Below are 20,955 nucleotides of genomic sequence, written 5' to 3' on the forward strand. Positions count from 1 at the left end.
CACAGGAGAAGATTTCAGTGTCCCGAAGGAACCGAAGGCTACAGGGTTTGCCATGCATATTTATGGTTCTTAGCTTTCTCTTTTACTGAAATATTTCACAACTAATTGTGCAGGCCCACGGATGTTTGCTTGTTATCTGCAGTCTAATAGATCCCAACATACTGACTTACCAGCAACACACAAGACGCTGGAGAAACTCAGTGGGTCGGGCAGCATCTGTGGAGGGAAATGGACAGTCGATGTTTCGGGTCGAGACCCTTCATCAGGACTGCAGCGGTGGGATGCAACAACCCAGATGAAGGATTTCAATCCAAAACATAGAGTTACTACTGCTGTCAACTACTTCCAACAGATGAAAGTAATAAAGGAACAATCTGTCAGGCTCAGGACACAGTGAAAGTCACCAGTCCATGAAGACAACGCGTAATATTCAAGACAAAAGGCACTAAGATAAGTAGAACTGGCAGAGTTTTTCTATTGCAAATATTAAATCAGCAATGTGACTGGTCCCACGTTATATGAAAATATGAGCCATTCATAGTGGTGATAAGCTCAGTGTATAAAAGGACTTGTAAGGTCCACGTCCAGACACTGCAAGATGGCAAAACTTCTGCTTGTGTCAGGTGAGTGAACGTTTTATTCACTTATGTTATAAAATTTTTAGCATTGCATACATGTCAGAGTGAAGGGATATCTCTTAGATTTGTGTTCAGCTCTGAAATAATCGTGCAATTTTGAGCAAAACTTCAGTCATTTGCTTTGAACAGTAATTATTGCAAGTTCCCTCTCTGGAGATCTGTTCTCTTTACACTCAAGGGATTTGTTCAGACCCTCTCTGTTAATGAGATGTTCTAAAACATAAGAAGTAAGGGCAGGACTAGGACATTAGGTTCCTTCTGTCTGCTGGTCAGATGTCACCTTTCAGTTCTTGAACCAATCGGCAAAACCCTAACAGTTGAGCATCACTATGACCACTTTGAACACTTTGCACTAAAATGGACTTTGTTTTTGTTCTTATTGTGTGCTTTCTTGTAAAAATTGTTTAATTTATGTTTAATTTATGTTTTTCTTGTGAATACTACTTATATGACGCTATGTTCCTGTGATGCTGTTGCAAGTAAGTTTTCATGTGCTTGTGCATGTGACAATAAACTCAATTTTGACTTTGACTTTTGGTGACCTTTACAGGAGAGATTTATTAATTGTGACTGAGTGCTTGCAAAGGAAACAGCTGGTCACAGCTTTGTAGCAATCATACTTACATGAGAGGGAATTTTGCCATTAGAGAACAGGAAGAAATTTGAGGGAAGAGAGAGATGGAAATTTTACGAAAATATATTTCTTAATTTTTGGTTGCACAATTTCTTCAGTCACTATAACAAATACTCAAGAAATGTAAACTCTCTTGTACATTGGTGACTATAAAACATTTAATTCTGATGCTGTAAGCAAAATGCTGTCCAAGAACTTATATTTTTGGATGGGATTGGTGCAAAAGGGAAGTTATCGATGCTATTAACTGCAACACAGATAGAAACCTGACTGGACTTGTGTTTATGGTCCTTTAACAGGATTGGAACATAGCACTCTATACTAACCCAATGTAACTGCACTGTGTAAGGTATTGACCTGTACGATCAGTACGCAAGACAAGTTTTTCACTTTACCTCGGTACAGGTGACAATAATAAACCAATACCAATACCATATTAGCTGTAAGGAGAGTTCGGGCAAACTTAGATTGTTTCCTCTGGAGTGCTGGAGGCTGAGGGGCGACCTGATACAGGTTTATAAAATGATGAGAGGTACAGATAGAGTAGACAGTGGGAATTTCCGAGGGTGGAAATGTCAAACGCTGGAGGACATGCATTGAAGGTGAGAGGGGGAAGTTTAAAGGAGACGTGCGGGGCAAGTTTTTTTTACACAGAGAGCGGTGGGTGCCTGGAACGGGCTGCCAGGGGTGGTGGTGGAAGCAGATACGATAGCAACATTTAAGAATCATTTAGACAGACACAGGCAAGTGATAGAATGATATGGATCACTTGCAGGCAGGTGGGATTAGTTTAATTTGGCATCATGGTCGGCACAGACATGTGGGCTGAAGGGCCTGTTCCTGTGCTGTACTGTTCTCTGTTCCAGTTGAATATATTCCAATATTCCATCCATGGCAGAAAGTGCAGGACTGAGGCTAGAGGGAATGATGCAAGGAAACAGGATTGGACATTTTCAGTTCAAACCACTTCCCCACTTGTTGTAAAGGGTCAGAGAACAGAACAGGGCCAAGTCCTGATGCAGGGTCTTGACCAGAAACCTGGACCATCCCTCTGCCCCCACAGATGCTGCCTGACCTGCTGAGATCCTCCAGCAGTTTGCAATCGTTACTGCACAGAAAGAAACCACGTGACCCCTTTAATTCCAAAAATAAATAGTTATATATTTGCGATCTAGAGTTGTGTACTCCCAGTTCAGTTTAGGAGCTCAAAGAAATTTTGTTAACAAACCCAACAGCAGAAAATTCTCAAAGCAGGTTAGACAGTGTTCATGAGCAGAGGAGTTGAGCGGATGGTTTGGGACATGGTGCATAGAGTGGAGGGCTGGAGAGAGCAGAGGCACTGCCTGTGATAGGGTGCAGACAATTAGGGTGAAGACAATGTTCTCCGTAACACTATAATCTGCATTCTGTTATTGTTTTCCCTTGTACTCAGTGCACTGATGTGATGAAATGATGTGTATGGATGGCATGCAGAACAAAGATTTTCACTGTACCTCGGTACATGTGACAGTAATAAACCAATTTACCAACTTAATTTAAAAACCCGAAAAGATGAAGGTGCAGCCACACCCATCAGGAAGAGGAAGGGGCAGGTTACTGCTGTGTTCTTCAATTTGTTTCTTTACATCTTCACTCTTCAACTTTTAGAAGAATTGTTGCCTTGGTTACTCTGCAGCTCAGTGCAGACATTGCGTCTGCTGCTTCCAACCCCTCCCCATACTTATTTTCACACTTTTTCAGTTCTGAAGAAGGGTCTTGATGTGAAACATTGACTCTTGTTTCCCTCCCCGTGAATGTGGGCTGACCTGCTGTGTTTCCAATGCTCTTCTCTTTTTGTTTGGATTTCAAGCCTCTGCAGTGTTTTGTTGCAGTGTAGCGTGGCCCAGGCTGGGTTTGTTTTCCTTGGAGCAGGGGAGGGTGAGGGGGGACCTGACAGAATTATGAGGGGTAGAGATTTGGTGGAAGGTGAGAAATTTTCCTCCATGGCAGGGGTATCCAGAACTAGAGGGAATATGTTTAAGATGAAGAGTACGAGGTTTGGAGAAGAATTTTTCCACCCAGTGGTGATTGGGATGTGGAATGCACTCCCTGAGGGGGTGGTGGAGGCAGAGACTCTCACAGCATTGAAGGAGCATCTGGGCAAGTGCAAATTGCCAAGGCAGTTACCAACCAAATGCTGGTAAATGGGATCAGTATGGATGGGTCCTTGATGGTTGGTATGGACATGGTGGGTTGAAGGGTCTCTGCTCGGTATAACTCTATAAGCTAGTTACTTTTAGCAGGGCAGGCACGGTAGCATAGTGGTTAGCATAATGCTTTACAGCGCCAGCGACCCGGATTCAAATCTGGCCACTTTCTGTAAGGAGTTTGTATGTTCTCCCAGTGTTCATTGAAACACACAGTGAAATATGTCTTTTGCGTAGTGTTCTGGAGGCAGCCGGCAAGCGTTGCCATGTTTCCGGCGCCAACGTAGCATGGCCACAAATTCCTAACCCGTAACTAATAAAGAAATCTTATCTTATCTTTTGCTATAGTTTAAGGCATAATTTGTTCCCAAATTCTAACATTAATTCTGCATTCTTTATTACAGCGGTGGTCTTTTTGGCGTGCCTGCAGCTGGGTGAGTCTTTGTGCATTTCAAGCTTTGCTTCACTTTATCTGTTGGGTAGAGCCATTCTGCTGACCCCTGTTTCCCACCCACAGGCTCTGCCTACAGACTGGTTTGTTACTTTACAAACTGGGCTCAGTACAGACCAGGAGCAGGGAAATACCTGCCCGAGAATGTGGACCCCTGCCTGTGCACACATGTAATCTATGCTTTCGCTGGGATGAAGAACAATGAGATCTCTACTTATGAATGGAATGATGTGAAACTCTACCATGAGATCAACAGTCTTAAAAACAGGTTGTGTGACACTCCATTAATGTGGCATGTTCAGTACTTTGATGGTGTCTGACTGGCAGATCTTCCCGACGAGTGGATTTTGTACCAATTCAATTCATAACATTTTCTATTCACTTTTTTAGTGCAGTAGTATATAAAAAGTTCCAGTGAACTTAGTACAGTGCAGGCATAATAGTGTAGCGCTTAGCATAACGCTATTACAGTGCCAGCGATCAGGGTTCAATTCTGGCCGCTGTCTGTAAGGAGTTTGTACGTTCTCCCCGTGTCTGTGTGGGTTTCCTCCGGGTGCTCCGGTTTCCTCCCACATTCCAAAGACGTACGGGTTAGGAAGTTGTGGGCATGCTATGTTGGCGCCGGAGGCGTGGCAACACTTGCAGGCTGCCCCCAGAATATTCTATGCAGAGATGCACTTCACTCTGTGTTATGATGTACATGTGACTAATAAAGAAATCTTTAAAAAATCTTAAATTTCAAGGGAGCACAGTGTAAGGTTTTGTGTGCGTGCCATCCAGACAGATCATTCCATACATCAGTACATCGAGGTCATACTAAAGGAAAAACAATAACAGTGCAGAACAGCTACAGAGAACGTGCAGTGCAGGTAAATAAATAAGGTGTAAGGGCCACGAGAAGTAGATTGAAAGATCAAAAATTCTTCCTTATTATACAAGAGGTCTGTTCAACAGTCTTATAACAGTGGGATAGAAACTGTCCTTGAGCCTGGTGGTGCGTGTTCTCAAGCTTTTGTATCTTCTGCCCGACAGGAGAGGGGAGAAGAGAGAATGACCGGGGTGGGTGGGGTCCTTGATTATGTCGGCTGCTTTCCCAAGGCAGTGGGAAGCGTAGACGGAGTCAACGGAGGGGAATCCTTTTATCGTGATGGACTGGGCTGTGTTCACGACTCTCTACTGGTAGTAACAGCCCAATCACACATGTGATTGTTGTATTATGTGGGGCCATGCCCAAACTGGGAACGTTCCTGCAACTTGGATGCATGTTATCCTGAGTTTCTCTCATCTCCTTGGACCTTGGGTTTGAGGTAATTGAAGATGAGATTCGGTTATAGAAGCTGTTGCCACTCAGTTGCTTGAGTGAAGAAGTTGATGTCGCCAAATTTCTAAAGAAATTAAGAGATTTCAACAGAAATACAATGATAACTGAAATAATATTAATAATATTTTGCCTTTTCTTACTCTAATTCTTCCACTATTTCTTTTTGAAAGGAATGGAAACCTCAAGACTCTCCTGTCCATTGGCGGTTGGAACTTTGGAACTCAGAAGTAAGTTGGAAACTTCTTACTTAAGGATTGTTTCAAAGAGAGTTTTTATTTCTTTTGGCACTAATGTCCATACCATTACTAGGGAAAGAAATCCTCTCATGCACAAGATGGTAAATCCATTCAGATAAAATATTTCCATAATTTAATAGTGGAGGGCCACTGTTGGGGAATCCCTTTTAGTTTAGGTGAAATAAGGGAAGATTTAATGGAATATACAAATTGACCCATGGGGTCCATGTCCATAGATCCCTCAAGGTTGCCATGAAGATCGATAGGCTTGTTAAGAAGGCGTATGGAGTGTTGGCCATACAGTTCAAGTGCCTCGAGGTAATATTGCAGCTCTATAGAACTCTGGTCAGACCACACTTGGAGTATTGTGTTCAGGAAGGATGTGGAAGCTTTAGAGAGGGTGCAGAGGAGATTTACCAGGATGCTGCCTGGATTGGAGAGCATGTCTTATGAGGATAGGTTGAGTGAGCTCGGGCTTTTCTCTTTGGAGAGAAGGAGGATGAGAGGTGACTTGATAGAGGTGCACAAGATGATAAGAGGCATAGATCGAGTGGACAGTCAGAGACTTTTTCCCAGGGCGACAATGGCTAACACGAGGGGACACAATTTTAAGGTGATTGGAGGAAGGTATAAGGGGGATTTCAGGGGTAAGTTGTTTTACACAGAGAGTGGTGGGTGTGTGGAACGCACTGCCTGCCGATGTTGTGGGGCAGATACATTAGGGACATTTAAGAGACTCTTAGATAGACACATGAATGATAGAAAAAGAGGGGGCTATGTGGGAGGGAAGGGTTAGATAGATCTGAGAGCAGGATAAAATGTCGGCACAACATTGTTGACCGAAGGTCCTGTACTGTGCTGTAGTGTTCTATGTTCTAATGTTACTGGTTACTGGTGTAATGTTAAACTCCCATCTTTCATTTCCCTTTGCTGGAATTGGTGAACATAATTTGTAAACATTTATCAATTCTAATTGAAGAAAATTTTGCAAATTCAGGAGTAATTATTTCTTAACTTGTCAATGAATTACCTGCCATTTGTGAGAAGGAAACCTCTACAATTTCCAGGGAGATGCTCCAGGCTTTGCTGTAAAGTCTCTGGAGATGTGATGGAAATCATGTTCATCCGTTAAGGAGCCTTTCACTTACATTTTCAATGGTGTTACATTGGTGGAGTTGGATAAATTCAGTGGAAGCCTTTCAGTCCCAGAGAAGACAGAGGAGAACCTTGGTGAAAGATCTGCATTAAGCTGAATGCAATTATTTTTGGGCTATAATGATGAGAATTTATTACCTCCGATCTTTATAACTCCTCGCCTCCCATCCTTCCTTCCTCCAGATTCAGTGCGATGGTCTCCACAGCAGGAACTCGTCAAATCTTCGTAAAGTCAGTGATCAGCTTCCTGCGGGGCTACGGCTTTGATGGTTTGGACATAGACTGGGAATATCCTGGGTCTAGAGGGAGTCCTTCCATCGACAAGCACCTCTACACCGTCTTGGCACAGGTAAGATCAAAAGTACAGTCCTAAGAGATCCTGGGGATGGTGTGGAACTCGAGGTCACTGTTTAAAAAGAAGCGTTCTCCCATTTAAGACAAGGACATGGTAATATATGTTCTCCCAGAGATTCGTGAGTCTTTGAACTTCCTTCCTTGAGGGGCGGTGGAAGCAGAGTCTTGCAATATTTGAAGGTAGAGGCAGATAGCTTCTTGATAAGCAAAAGGTTGAAGCGTTACTAGGCGTAGGTGGGAATGTAGAATTCAGGGTGCAGTCAGATTCGCCACGATCTTACTGAATGGCAGAGCAGGCTTGAGGGGCCAAGTGGCCTACTTCTTCTCCTAATTCGTGGTACTGTGGTTACTTTGCTGGGCTAGTAATCCAGAAAAATATATCAAACTTAAATCATGGCAGATTGAAAATTTGGCTTAACTATAACACTGTAAATGAAGGATGGTATTGCTAACTGTGGTGAATGTGTAGGAATTAGATTATTGCAAAATCCCAATTGGTTCAACAATGGCATTTATGGAATAATAATATATTGTGCCGTTCACATCTCAAGAGGTTCCAAGGGACCTTGAGAAGTGTTTTTGAAATATAAACATATGTGTGCGATAGGAACTACAACAGCAAACTTCCTCAGAACAAGGTGCCAGAGGCAGCACTGTGATAGGGGCTACACGATCTGGTTTAATGCAATTAAATAAACGAGTTCCAAAGAATCACAAATCTCCCCAATCCTCAGAAGAATGCAGAGGGACCTTCCCATCCATCTGGGAGGGGATCCCGGGCCGTTGTTTCGTGCCCCATCTGCCGACAGTGAATACTCACACATGGGATGGGACAACCAGGAACTCGAGGTCACTGTTTTAAAAGAAGCGTTCTCCCATTTAAGACAGGGATATGGTAATTTACGTTCTCCCAGAGATTCGTGAGTCTTTGAACTTCCTTCCTCGAGGGGCGGTGGGGAATCCATGACAAGAGAGCCATCCAATGAGCATGGTTGGATCGGGGCTTGATTTATTGCACAGGGTGGAAGCTAATGTTGAGCAGAGTTTGAAAGCATCCATTCCACACTGACCAGAGGAAACTTTGACCACTCTAACCCGCAGGAACTGATGGCGGCCTTCGAGGCTGAGGGTAAGAGCAGCGGGAAACCAAGACTGTTGCTGTCAGCGGCTGTGGCCGGCGGGAAGAGTATCATTGATTCTGGATATGAAGTTCCTCAGCTTGGACAGTGAGTGTTCACACCGTACAATCAGAAAGGGTTTATGGCACAGGGGAGGGGATACTCACGCCATTACATTCACACTGAGCAGGAATGGATTTAGAACATAGAACAGGACAGCGCAGAACAGGCCCTTCGGCCCACAATGTTGTGCCGACATAGCTATTCCCTCCTACCTACAGAATGCCCATATCCCTCTATTGTCCTCTCATTCATGTGCCCATCCAAGCCCCACAGAGAGATCAGGGTGGGGGTAGGAGACCACAGGGAGGTCAGGGTGGGGGTAGGAGACCACAGGGAGATCAGGGTGGGGGTGGGAAGGAGTACTGAAGTGACAGGCAGCAGGAAGACTACGGTCACCCTTGCAGACTGAACTGAAACCGTCTGCAGAGTGGTCGCCGCCACCTGTGTTTGGTCTCTCTGCTGTGAGCAGAACTGCCCGTGAACCATTGCTTCACCTGGAAGGAGTGTTTGGGTCCCCGGATGGGAAGGGAAGGGGTGAAAGAGCAGATGGTTCACCTCTGAGGGTTGCTTGGGAAGGGGTCACGGGAATGGGAGTTCACGATGATGGAGGTGAGAAAGCAGATCAGGAGCTGGTGGAGGGACCACAAAGCAGAGAACTGTTGTTTCGGCCTGTTCCTGTCCCACAGCTGGAATGTCTGAAGTAGGCTCTGCTATATTGTTGAAGCTGCCAACATGCGCAGCAAGATCCCACACACAACAAGACGATGAACCCACAACATTTTTAAAAGCAAATGTGTTCCCTACCGATCCCTAGCTGGCAAATTCAATCAAACCTGGTTGTACCAATGATTAGCGGGAGCGAGAGAATTGCTCGTACTCACTCACTCAGCCCAGTGACATGTTTTCACGACTGCAGATAAGTTATCAGAGTTACTCAGATCTCCTCTCTTGCAGGGTTCTGGACTTCTTCAACGTGATGACCTACGACTTCTATGGACCCTGGAGCCATGTGACTGGAGAAAATAGTCCCCTTTATTCCCTCCCCAATAACCAGGATTACACCAATTTGTACTTCAATGTGGTAGGTACTCAGTAAAATAATCTCCCATAAGAATGCAACAAATTGGAGCAGGAGAAGACTGTACAATTGTGGGCGATATTTTATCTCCCCCTGTCCTGCTTGTTTCCCATTCCAGTTGCCACATTACAGGAAGGATGTGGAGGCTTTGCAGAGGGTGCTGGAGGTTCACCAGGGAGCTGCCTGGATTAGAGGATATGTGCTATAAGGAGAGGTTGGAGAAGCTTGGGTTGTTTTCTCTGGAGTGTTGGAGGCTGAGGGGAGATCTGATAGTATATAAAATTACAAGAGGCATAGACGGGGTAGACAGTCATAATCTTTTTCCCAGGGTAGAAATGTCAAACACTAGTGGGCATAGCTTTAAGGTCAGAGGGGGAGAGATTTACAAAGCATTTTACACAGAGTGGTGGGTGCATGGAACAGGCTGCCAGGGGTAGTAGTGGAGGCAGATAAATTAATGGTGTTTAAGACACTTTTAGACAGGCACGTGAATATACAGGGATTGCAGGAATATGGATCATGTACAGGAAGGCAGGATCATTGTTGGCACAGATATGGTGGGCTGAAGGGCCTGTTCCTGTGCTCTACTGTTCTCTGTCTTACACGGAACATAGAACAGTGCAGCACAGAACAGGCCCTTCGGTCCACAATGTTGTGCTGACACAGCCAATCCCTCCTACCTACAGAATGCTCATATCCCTCCATTTTCCTCTCATTCATGTGCCCATCCAAGCCCCTATTAAAAGCCTTCAATGAATTTGCCTCCACCACCCTATCAGGCAACGCATTCCAGGCATCCCCCACACTCAGTAAAAAACATCACGTCTGTTCTGAACCTACCCCCTCTCACCTTAAATGCATGCCCTCTGGTACTGGATCTCTCAATAATGGGAAAAAGATATTGCTTGTCCACCCTATCTATGCCCCTCATAATTTTATACACTTCCAACAGATCACCCCTCAGCCTCCGCTGCTCCAGAGAAAAGACCCCAAGTTTGTCCAGCCTCTCCTGACAGCACATGCCTTCTAGTCCAGGCAGCATCCTGGTAAACCTCCTCTGCACCCTCTCTAAAGCTTCTACATCCTTCCTATAGTGAGGTGACCAGAATTGCACGCAATACTCTAAATGCGGCCTAACCAGAGCTCTATAGAGATGCATCATAACTTCTTGACTCCTGTACTCAATACCTCGATTAATGACAGCAACCATTCCATAAGCCTTCTTAACCACCCTGTCTACCTGTGTAGCCACTTTCAATGAGTCATGGACTTGCACCCCAAGGTCTCTCTGCTCTTCAACACTGTTAAGGGTCTTGCCCTGAAGAGTGTGCTGCCTCTTGACATTGGTCCTACCAAGGTGCAACATCTCACATTTATCCAGGTTAAACTCCATCTGCCATTTCACTGCCCACGTCTGCGGCTGATCTATATCACGCTGTATCCGTCACCAGTCTTCTACACTATTCACAACTCCACCAATCCTGATATTGTCTTCAAACTAACTAACCCATCTTGATTCCTTTGATCACAGTAACTGAGCATCCACAAACATAGAACATGAGAAACAAGCAAGAGTGGACCACACGGCCCCTTGAGCCTGCTCCACCATCCAGTGAGACCATGGCTGATCCAATCATGGCCTGGGCACCACTTTCCTTTCTCTCCTTCTCCTCGTTGACTCCCTTGAAGTTCAAATGAATTCCAAATGTTCAAAGTGCCATGAAGGAAGACATTTCTGCTTGTAAATGAGCTCCTGCCCTCACCCTCAGAACGTGCCTTCCTTTCCAACCTCAGGAAACAATCACTTTGATGTTTCTAGTGCCCAGAATCGTGAGGTTCAGTGGGACAACGCCGGTACAGTCCGCTCCCACGTTATGGGTGGTTTGTGTTCCTTGAAAACCGTCCATCTCACAATTTTCCATAGCATGAAACCCTTGACAAAAATTGTCAAAATTTGTTGTTTCTTTTGAATTTTGTGTTTATTTAGTTATTTTTTCTTGCATAAATTCCATGAGTGATTTTTTTTATTGTATACCTCAATTTTTTTGGTTGTGATTTGTGAATTCTGTAATGGTGAATTTCTGTTACTTGAACTTCCATACACTGTAGTCTAAACTCCAGTGAATCTACTTTACTCAGTTGTGTCTATCCCATCAACATGGAGCCAGGTTATGGTCAATTTTCTTTTCTTCACTGTCTGGTATAACTTATGTTCTGTGTGTTGTCTGTACCTACGTACCTGTGATGCTGCTGCAAGCAAGTTTTTCATTGTACCTGTACCTCACTGTACTTGTGCACATGACAATAAACTTGACTTGACAGCCTGATAAGTCTTTCCAACACGAACCTGACCCCCGTTTCTGTCTCTGCAGAACTATGCAATGAACTACTGGAAGAGCAAGGGAGCGCCGGCAGAGAAACTGAACGTTGGCTTCCCCACGTATGGGCACACCTTCAGACTGACCTCATCCAACACCGGGGTCTTAGCCCCAGCGGGAGGCCCTGGACCAGCAGGGAAGTACACCAGGCAGGCCGGGTTCTTGGCTTATTATGAGGTACTAACGCATTTGTCGCTCAACATTGTTAAATAGTTGCAAATATTTGGAATATTCTGCAAGTGGTTTAATGAAAAGGAAAATATAAGTGCCATTTCCAAACCAAAGGGGTTGTCAAACAAAGTTCAGCAAAGAATTGTTCAGCACAGAAGGCATGTATTCTGTACTGAGCACTCCCTTCAGTCCCATTTCCCCCCTCTTTCCACACAGCCCAGCAAATGATTTGCCCTCTGATACCTGTCCATGTCGCAGTGGAAAGCCCAGATGAATTCTGTTCTTCGTGGCCCTTGCACTTTATTTGTCTGCCTGCATTGCACTTTCTCTGTAACTGTATCACTATATTCTGCATTCTGGTCTTTTTCCTTTTGTACTACCTCGATGTCCTTATGTATGGAATGATCTGTCTGGATGGCACGCAAACTAAAGCTTTTCACTCTATCTCAGTGCATGTGACAACAATAAACCAATTCCTCAATTCCACCGTACCTACAGGACAGTGAGTTCCAGATCAGAACCACACATCTGCTTTGTGCCTTTGCCCACCTCTTTATATTTGTGTCGTTTGGTAATCTAGGGAAACACAAACACTGGGGTGATACTGAGCAGATAATCTATATTAGAGACATTACTTGAGGGATATATGTTCCTCTTCTTCAAATGGAACATTAAGTATCCACTTGAGAGCATGACTGGGGTATCAATTTAATGCCCTATGCAAAGGTCTGGAATTCCTGACACTGTAGCATTCCCTCAGGACTGCACTCAGACTGATCCTAGAACTTAGCGCTCATGTCTCTGGGGTAGGACTTGAACCCACAACTCAAGAGGTGAGAGGGCTACCAATGAACTGTAGGGCAGATTCCAATGAGATAGCATACTGACCAATGATCAGTGTTCCTGGATACCTTTCACTACATGTCCCAAGAGTCACCTGAGACCAAGTTGGCTTCATTTCTTGACAACAGAGAATTGCAATGGGCTGCACCATTGTTCTAAGTTGTTCTTGGTGTGACATAGATCCGGTCAGATTGCTTATATGTGAGAAGGTGAAGCAAAGTGGTCCTGGTTCCATCTGCGAAGAAGCTGACTTAAACTTGTGTGCAGGTGAGCAACCTCTTCCAGTCTGGTCACCACAGAAAGTATTCCACTGTCGAATGAAAATAAAAAGTCTGCAGATGCTGGAAATCTAAAATATAAACAGAAAATACTGAAAAAACGCATCAGGTCAGGCTGCATCTGTGGGAAGAGAAACAGAGTTAACATTTCAAGTGAAGACTCTTCATCAGGGAGAGCTGTTGAAGAATCTTTGACCTGAAATGTTAACTCTGTTTCTCCTCCCACAGATGCAGCCTGACCTGCTGAGTATTTCTGCTTCTGTTATGTATTCCACATTCCCGAATCTGTGGGGTTATTGTGATCAGTATTCCCTCTGTGATTGGACAGTAATCAGGGACTTGACCTCATTGAAGACTCGTAAATTTCTAATAAAATATCACTTTTGGAAAATGCGCACCAACTGGTGAAAAACTGGAATTGATCCTAGGAATTAACAACGTTTTTGTTCTGTATGTAAATCACTAGCCACCTTGCAACTCTGTTGGCTTGTTCCCTAATGTCTCACTCTTCTGACAGATCTGCACGTTCTTGAATGGTGCCACCAAGGAATGGGATGCCCCACAGATGACTCCGTACACCTTTAAGCAAGGAATATGGGTCGGATATGATAATCCCAACAGCTTTGCAGACAAGGTATCTTCTGTAAACCCTGGCGTATCAGACTGCATTTACTTATTCAAAGCAATATGAATGATAACACGGGTGAAATGGGGACTTCATTGGAACAAAACTTCAGAAATGAAATTCAATGCTTTTCCCCTGCTATAACCAGCAACTGGGACTGGGGATTGTGGATGGATTTAAAGAACTGGGCACCCATCAGATTTTAGTGTCATTACTTGAGGGATCTCCCTAGTTACAGCATTCAGTTCTTGGTGGTCTTGGTCAGTAAACTCCACAGATCACAGAATGAAATATGTTCATTTGTATAACCATTGTCTGCCCAACCCATGCTTGACATGGCTTCTCGGTGGAGGTGGGTGAGGTGACCTTCTAATAGAATTGTTTTATGGGTTTAATTTTTGATTGGCCACTTGTTACAAAAGCATTTGGAAAAGTTTTTTTTTTCCAAATAAATTTGTCAATAGTTTAGTCTTTAGTAACCTGACCTTCCTCCAAAGAAAGTTCCACGGACTGATTTTGCCCTTGTTCTCTTCCAGGTTGAGTGGCTGAAGAACAACAACTTTGGAGGAGCCATGGTGTGGGATCTTGCCCTGGATGACTTCTCTGGAGCCTTCTGTCACCAGGGACCCTATCCCCTTATTAACACTCTGCACACTGGCCTTGGGATTTCTGGAGGTGACATGTTGTACTGATTAGCGACGTTAAAGCAGCAGACAACCGCTGGAGGAACTCAGCGGGTCCAATCACCTTGAACTCTTCTCTCACCCTTTAGACCAGGCATCTCCCTCTCAGTCCTGATGCAGGGTTTCGACCTGAACCATTGACAGTTCCTCTCTCCCTCCCCACAGATCCTGCTCGACCCACTGAGTTCCTCCAGCGGATTGTGTGTTGCTCCAGATTCCAGCATCTCCAGCCTCCTATGTCCACAGAGCCAAGTTGGATTGTTTACATGGAATCACTGGCTTGGGCATATGACACAGCTGGTAGAACTGCTGCCTCACAGCTCCAGTGACCTGGGTTCAATCCTGACCTCGGGTGCTGTCTGTGTGGAGTTTGCATGTTCTCCCTGTGACCACGTGGGTTTCCCCCAGATTTTCTGGTATCTTCCCACGTCACGATGACGTGCAGGTTGGAAGGTTCATTGGCCACTGCAAGTTGTCCCTAGGGTTCAGATCAGAGGGGAAATCTGGGGGAGAGTCGATGGGGATGTAAGAATAAAATGGGATTAGTATAAATGGGTGCTTGATGGAAGGCCGGTCTGAATGGGCTGAAGGGTTGGTTACAGTGTCGTTATGACCCTTATGATCTTCTGTTTGGATGGCATGCAAACAAGTAATTTCACAATATCTCAGTACATGTGACAATAATAAACCAATATCAATTCTCCTGGAAAGTCATGGCTCCAGCCTCCCTTTTGATCTGGAGCACACGGCTCTTGAGTTGTATCTTCAGGCGGTATGGAGGAAGTGCTGCTGAGCTGGAGCTTCAACCTTCCAAAGGTTTAGTAGACCATGAAAGATCCCACAGTACAGTTTGGAGAAATATGTATACTTCCCATAGTGAAGTGTCCTCGGACTTTTTGACAAGGGGCCACAAGGGTTGAGTAAAGTGACTGACCTGGAAACAAACAGGTCAAGAGGGGAATTTGTCCTGTGACAATGTCCTCACTTTTGCTTTCAACTCAATTATCCTTCCTTTCAGCTTGTACACCATCAAAAACCACATATGCACCTGGGCCTCCCCCAACTGACGCGCCCAGTAGTGGAAGTGGGAGTGGCGGCAGCAGCGGTGGGTCCGGATTCTGCGCTGGCAAAGCTAATGGCAACTACCCTGACCCACAAAATCCCCACAAGTTCTACGGATGCCTCAATGGGAAAACCTATGTGAAAAGCTGTCCCAGTGGATTGGTCTACCAGGCTTCCTGCAACTGTTGCAACTGGGCTTAATGCGAGTCACCAAGGTACATGTGCCACGAGAACAGGCTCGCCTGAGGTGTTTCAGGTGGAAGGTTCGATGGGACTTTGGTAATAAGGGCTGAGACAATGCTGTATAAGATTGGGATGGCACAGTAGCACAACTGATGCTGCCTGGATTGGAGAGCATCAGAAAGTTGTAACTGTTCCATTGGGCTAACACAGCTCCAGAATATTAGACCACACTTGGAGTATTGTGTTCAATTCTGGTCACCTCATTATAGGAAGGATGTGGAAGCTTTAGAGAGGGTGCAGAGGAGATTTACCAGGATGCTGCCTGGATTGGAGAGCAAGTCTTATGAGGATAGGTTGAGCGAGCTAGGGCTTTTCTTTGGAGCAAAGGAGGATGAGAGGTGACTTGATAAAGGTGTACAAGATGATAAGAGGCATGGATTGAGTGGACAGTTGGAGACTTTTACCCAGGGCAAAAATGGCTAACATGAGGGGCATCATTTTAAGGTGATAGGAGGATGGTACAAGGGGCATGTCAAGGGTAAGTTGTTTTTTTTTTAAAAACATGCATGGAATGCACTGTCAGCAGAGGTTGTGGGGGCAGGTGCATTAGAGACATTTAAGAGACTCTTAGATAGACACATGAATGATAGAGAAATGGAGGGCTATGTGGGAGTGAAGGGTTAGATAGATCTTAGAACAGGATAAAATGTCTGCATAACATTGTGGGCCGAAGGGCCTGTACTGTGCTGTGGTGTTCTATGATAGAGCTGCTGCCTCATAACTCAAGACCCAGGTTCAATCCTGACCTTCGGTGCTGCCTGTGTGGAGTTTGGGCCACACGGGTTTCTCCCGGGCGCTCTGGTTTCCTCCCACATCCCAAAGATGTGCAGGTTGGTGGGTAATTGGCCCCTGTAAATTGCCCCTTGTGTGTGGGTGAGAGGCAGAATCTGGAGGGGGACTCCAAGACCAGGAGAAACATAGTTAACAAACTTAATTAACATAAATTATACATAACTTACATGTCTTGTTCTCCCCTCTAATCCTACAATCACTTTAAATTCATGCCCCCATCTGAAGGAAGTAGATCCTCCCTGTTTACCCCACCTGGGCCCACCAACTATTTTCCTGAATCAGGTCTCCCTATAGACTCCTCTATACCAAAGAAAACAACCCCAGCCTTTCCAATCTTTCTTCATAGCTACAATTTTCTAGTCCTGGTGACATCATCAAAGTCAAAGTTGAGTTTATTGTCATATGAACAAGTACGTGTGCACAGGTGCAGTGAAAAACTTACTTGCAGCAGCATCACAGGCACAGAGCATCAGATAAGCAGCATTCACAAGAAGTAAACAATTTGTTTTAAACAAGGTCATAAGGTAGACAACTTAAGATATCTTTATTAGTCACATGTATATCAAAACAGTGAAATGCATCTTTTGCGTAGTGATCTGGGGGCAGCCTGCAAGTGTCACCATGCTTCCAGTGCCAACATAGCACACCCATGACTTCCTAACCTGTACATCTTTGGAATGTGGGAGGAAACTGGAGCACCCGGAGGAAACCCACACAGACACAGGGAGAACGTACAAACTCCTTACAGTCAGCAGCTGGAATTGAACCCAGGTCACTGGTGCTGTAATAGCATTACACTAACTGCTACACTACCATGCCTGACATGTCTAACTTGGTCAGCATAGATGAGTAGGGCCGAAGGGCCTGCTTCCATGCCTTATAACTCTATGGGTCTAAATCTCATCTGCCTCTTCTCTGATGCAGTCCCATTTCTCTTGTAATGTGGTGACCAGACCTCTACTCAGCATTCAAGCTGTGGTCTCCCATTGTTGAATATGGTGGTATTGGCTGTACTCAGCTTGTGATATCAATAGTGCTGACCAGGGAACACAGACTGTGATACTATCACATTGATTAGTACTTGCAACCAAAGTACCATCATCCCAAGGGCATCCCTCAGGTGAGGTGGAGTTAAAGGGCAATGGGTATTGCTTAGTTGCAGAGTCATATTAAGTCTCCCATTTTAATGTCATGCATTCTGTTCCTGATTTTCCATTCTATAATGCAAACATTCAGTCTGTGGATGAGATTGGAAACTGTGGTGCCACTGATGGGATCATATCACAAGGAGATGCTCACATTAGCAGTCTTCTTTGTATGTTGCCCTGGGTTTATCAGATGTTTATGGGAAGGTTGGCACAGTGGCCCAGCTGGTAGAGCCACTACCTCACACTCCAGTGACCTGGCTTCAATCCTGACCTTGGGTGTTGCCTGTGCACGTTCTCCCTGTAACTGTGTGGGTTTCCTGCGGGTGTTTTGGTTCCCTCCCACATCCCAAAGACATGCGTGTTGGTGGAGTAAGACTGCCCTCCACACTGTCAACAAGTCCACCAGACTCCTTGTCACCTCCAACACCCACAACCGAATCATTCACATCTGTTACAAATTGAAGGGTCCCAACACTGACCCTTGTGGAACACCCTTCATTGCAGTCATCCAATACAAAAACAACCCACCACCATCTCCTCTTGCCAAGCCAATTTTGGATCCAATTTACCAGCTTGCCCTGGATCCCTAACTTTTCAGGCCAATCTCCCATGTGGGACCTTGTCAAATGTCTTACTGTGTGTGTATTTTATACATCCATCCCAGCTGGACTTCTCCATTTTGGAGTTTTTCTTACAACTCCACTAACAATAACATTGTTCAATAATGAGTTTTGTTATAAACTCAATGAAGGATAAAAGGAAGAGTGAATTGCATTTATTTTCAGCCATTCTTTCCCTAAAATTTATGGATTCTAACTATTGTCATTTTTATTTTATTTAATGCTAATGTGTAAAACCTGTACAGAAACCTGGAATTAGTAAAATAATGCAGCCTTTTCTGATACAGCCAGGGCTTAGAAAACTAAAGTGGAGAATGTAATTTTCTTATCCCAGGGGTTAGATGAGAAAATGCTTCTGTTCCTTCCAATCGTGCTGACATTCTGTTTCTGTTTTACAGTCTGTTATTGATCCTCACTCAAGACCAGTGATCCTAGAACCAAACTAACCATCCAAGCACACCAGCAGTGAATGAGGTGGAAAATTCAGGTTTCAATAACAGCCACAAATGCAGATAAAACAAAATTAAATAATACAGAAATCTGCTTGTTTTTATTTTTTTTAACTGATATTTTAACTACTGATTTCTGTTCAATGGTGAAGGCTTTCTCTTGTGCAAGCATATTAACTTCAAGTGCCTTACAGAAAAGGCACACGTTTAACAAGAACATGAGGACTAAGAGCAGGAGTGGGCCATTTGGCCCTTTGAGTCTGTTCCATCCATCAAGATCATGGATCAGGACTTTTTTTTTAAAGATCTTTATTAGTCACATGTACATCAAAACAGTGTGAAATGCATCTTTTGCATAGAGTGTTCTGGGGGCAGCCTGCAAGTGTCTCCATGCTTCTGGCACCAACATAGCATGCCCAGAACTTCGTAACCCGTATTTCTTTGGAATGTGGGAGGAAACCAGAGCACCTGGAGGAAACCCATGCCAACATGGGAGAACGTACAAACTCCTTACAGGCAGCAGTGGGAATGTCCTATCTTAGACCATTCAGACCCTCATCCCTGCGATCATTCAGTGGATTACCTTCACCCAGCACCACTTCCATTCAGTGCTTTCAGACCTTTTCATTCAAACTTCCCCAGAGGAATGAACAGGAGCAATTAGATTCATACAGCACAAACAAATCCTCTGGCCCAGAGACTGTGCTGACAATCAACTGCCCATTTATACATCTGTTTTATTCTCTCCACATTCCCATCACACGCCCCCCCCTCCAGATTCTACTCCTCATCCACACACTAGGGACAATTTACAGTGGCCAATTTACCCACCAGCCCGCACATCTTTGCGACGTGGGAGGAAACTGGAGCAGGTCACAGACTGTAAACTCCACATGAACAACACCCGAGGCTAGGATTGAACCTGGGTCACTGGAGTGAAGAGGCAGCTGCTCTACAGGCTGCATCACTGTGCTACCCCACACTGTCAACCTTCTGCAGTCAGGGTGTGACCTGCCCCTCAGCTCACTACAATGTGCGCAGGAATAGCCAACTGCTTTGTTAGGCCTAGTGACAGTGTCAATGACAACAACCTTTCCCTCAGTGTCAAAACAAAAGATGGTCATTGACTTCAGGAAGTGGAGTGGACCAAGTGCCCCCCCCTGTATGTATCAATGGTGCTGAGTTGGAGATGATTGAGAGCTTCAAGTTCTTAGGAGTAAACATCACCAATTGTCTGTCCTGGTCCAGCTACATAGACACCACAGCCAAGAAAGCCTCAGGAAGCTAAAGAAATTTGGCATGTCCTCATTGATCCTCACCAATTCTTGTCGATGCACCATAGAAAGCATCCTATCTGGATGCATCATAAGCTTGGTAATGGCAACTGCTCTACCCAGGACTGGAAGAAACTGCAGAGTTGTGGACATAGCCCAGCACATCACAGAAATTGGCATCCCCTTCATGGGCTCTGTCTACACCTCACTGCCTTAAAGCAGCTGACATAATCAAAGACATCACATCCTCTCTCCTTCCCCTCCCATCAGGCAGAAGATATAAAAGCATGTACCACCATGCTCAAGGATAGCATCCATCTCACTTAAGACTATTGAACAGTCCCCTAGTATGATAAGATGGACTCTTGACCTCAATCTGCCTTATGAACTTGGACCTTACTGTCTACCTGCACTGTACTTTAAGTGAGACATTCTGCATTCTAGAACATAACAGAACAGGCCCTTCAGCCCACAATATGCTGACATTTTATCCTGCTCTAAGATCTATCCAACTCTTCCCTCCCACATAGCCCTCCATTTCTCTATCATTCATGTGACTGTCTAAGTCTCTTAAATGTCCCTAATGTATCTGCCCCCACAACCTCTGCTGTCAGTGAATTCCATGCACCCACCTCTAAAAAAAACTTACCTCTGACATCCCCCTTATACCTTCCTCTAATCACATTATGCTCCCTCATGTTAGCCATTTTAACCCCGGGGAAAGTCTGACTGTCCACTCAATCTACGCCTCTTGTCTTGTACACCTTTATCAAGTCACCTCTCAGCCTCCTCTCCAAAGAGAAAAGCCCTAGCTCACTCAACCTATCCTCATAAAACATGCTCTCCAATCCAGGTAGCTCGTGGTAAATCTCCTCTGCACCTTCTCTAAAGCTTCCACATCCTTCCTATAATGAGGTGACCAGAACTGAACACAAAACTCCAAGTGTGGAGTAACCAGAGTTCTATAGAGCTGCAACATTATCTTGTGGCTTTTGAACTCAATACCCCAGATAATGAAGGCCAACACTCCATATGCCTTCTTAACAACCCTATTGCCCTGTGCATGAACCTTGAGGGATCTATGGACATGGATCCCAAGATCCCTCTGTTCCTCCACATTGCCAATGGTCTTGCCATTAACCTTGTATTCTGCCT

General features: G+C 44.8%; 1 protein-coding gene across 1 annotated transcript; it reads left to right on the forward strand.

The window, feature by feature from the left end:
• The first annotated feature begins 223 nt into the window (after positions 1-223).
• On the forward strand, positions 224-18,581 carry LOC127580757 (acidic mammalian chitinase-like). Its single transcript, XM_052034581.1, has 12 exons — positions 224-623; positions 3,863-3,892; positions 3,976-4,177; positions 5,401-5,457; positions 6,805-6,970; positions 8,077-8,201; positions 9,111-9,237; positions 11,607-11,789; positions 13,422-13,538; positions 14,066-14,204; positions 15,231-15,489; positions 18,476-18,581. The coding sequence occupies exons 1-11, from the start codon at positions 599-601 to the stop codon at positions 15,473-15,475; spliced, it is 1,416 nt and encodes a 471-aa protein (XP_051890541.1). The 5' UTR covers positions 224-598; the 3' UTR covers positions 15,476-15,489; positions 18,476-18,581.
• Positions 18,582-20,955: the final 2,374 nt, after the last annotated feature.

Source organism: Pristis pectinata, chromosome 20 (assembly GCF_009764475.1).
Source record: "Pristis pectinata isolate sPriPec2 chromosome 20, sPriPec2.1.pri, whole genome shotgun sequence".
Classification (NCBI taxonomy): Eukaryota; Metazoa; Chordata; class Chondrichthyes; order Rhinopristiformes; family Pristidae; genus Pristis; species Pristis pectinata.

What these genes read in the sequence shown, in the direction of transcription:
- LOC127580757 (XM_052034581.1), top strand. Translation starts at nt 599, where the DNA reads ATGGCAAAACTTCTGCTTGTGTCAG. An exon ending in AAAACTTCTGCTTGTGTCAG is followed by an intron (nt 624 to 3,862) that starts GTGAGTGAACGT and finishes TCTTTATTACAG; the next exon opens with CGGTGGTCTTTTTGGCGTGC. An exon ending in GGTTCTTGGCTTATTATGAG is followed by an intron (nt 11,790 to 13,421) that starts GTACTAACGCAT and finishes CTCTTCTGACAG; the next exon opens with ATCTGCACGTTCTTGAATGG.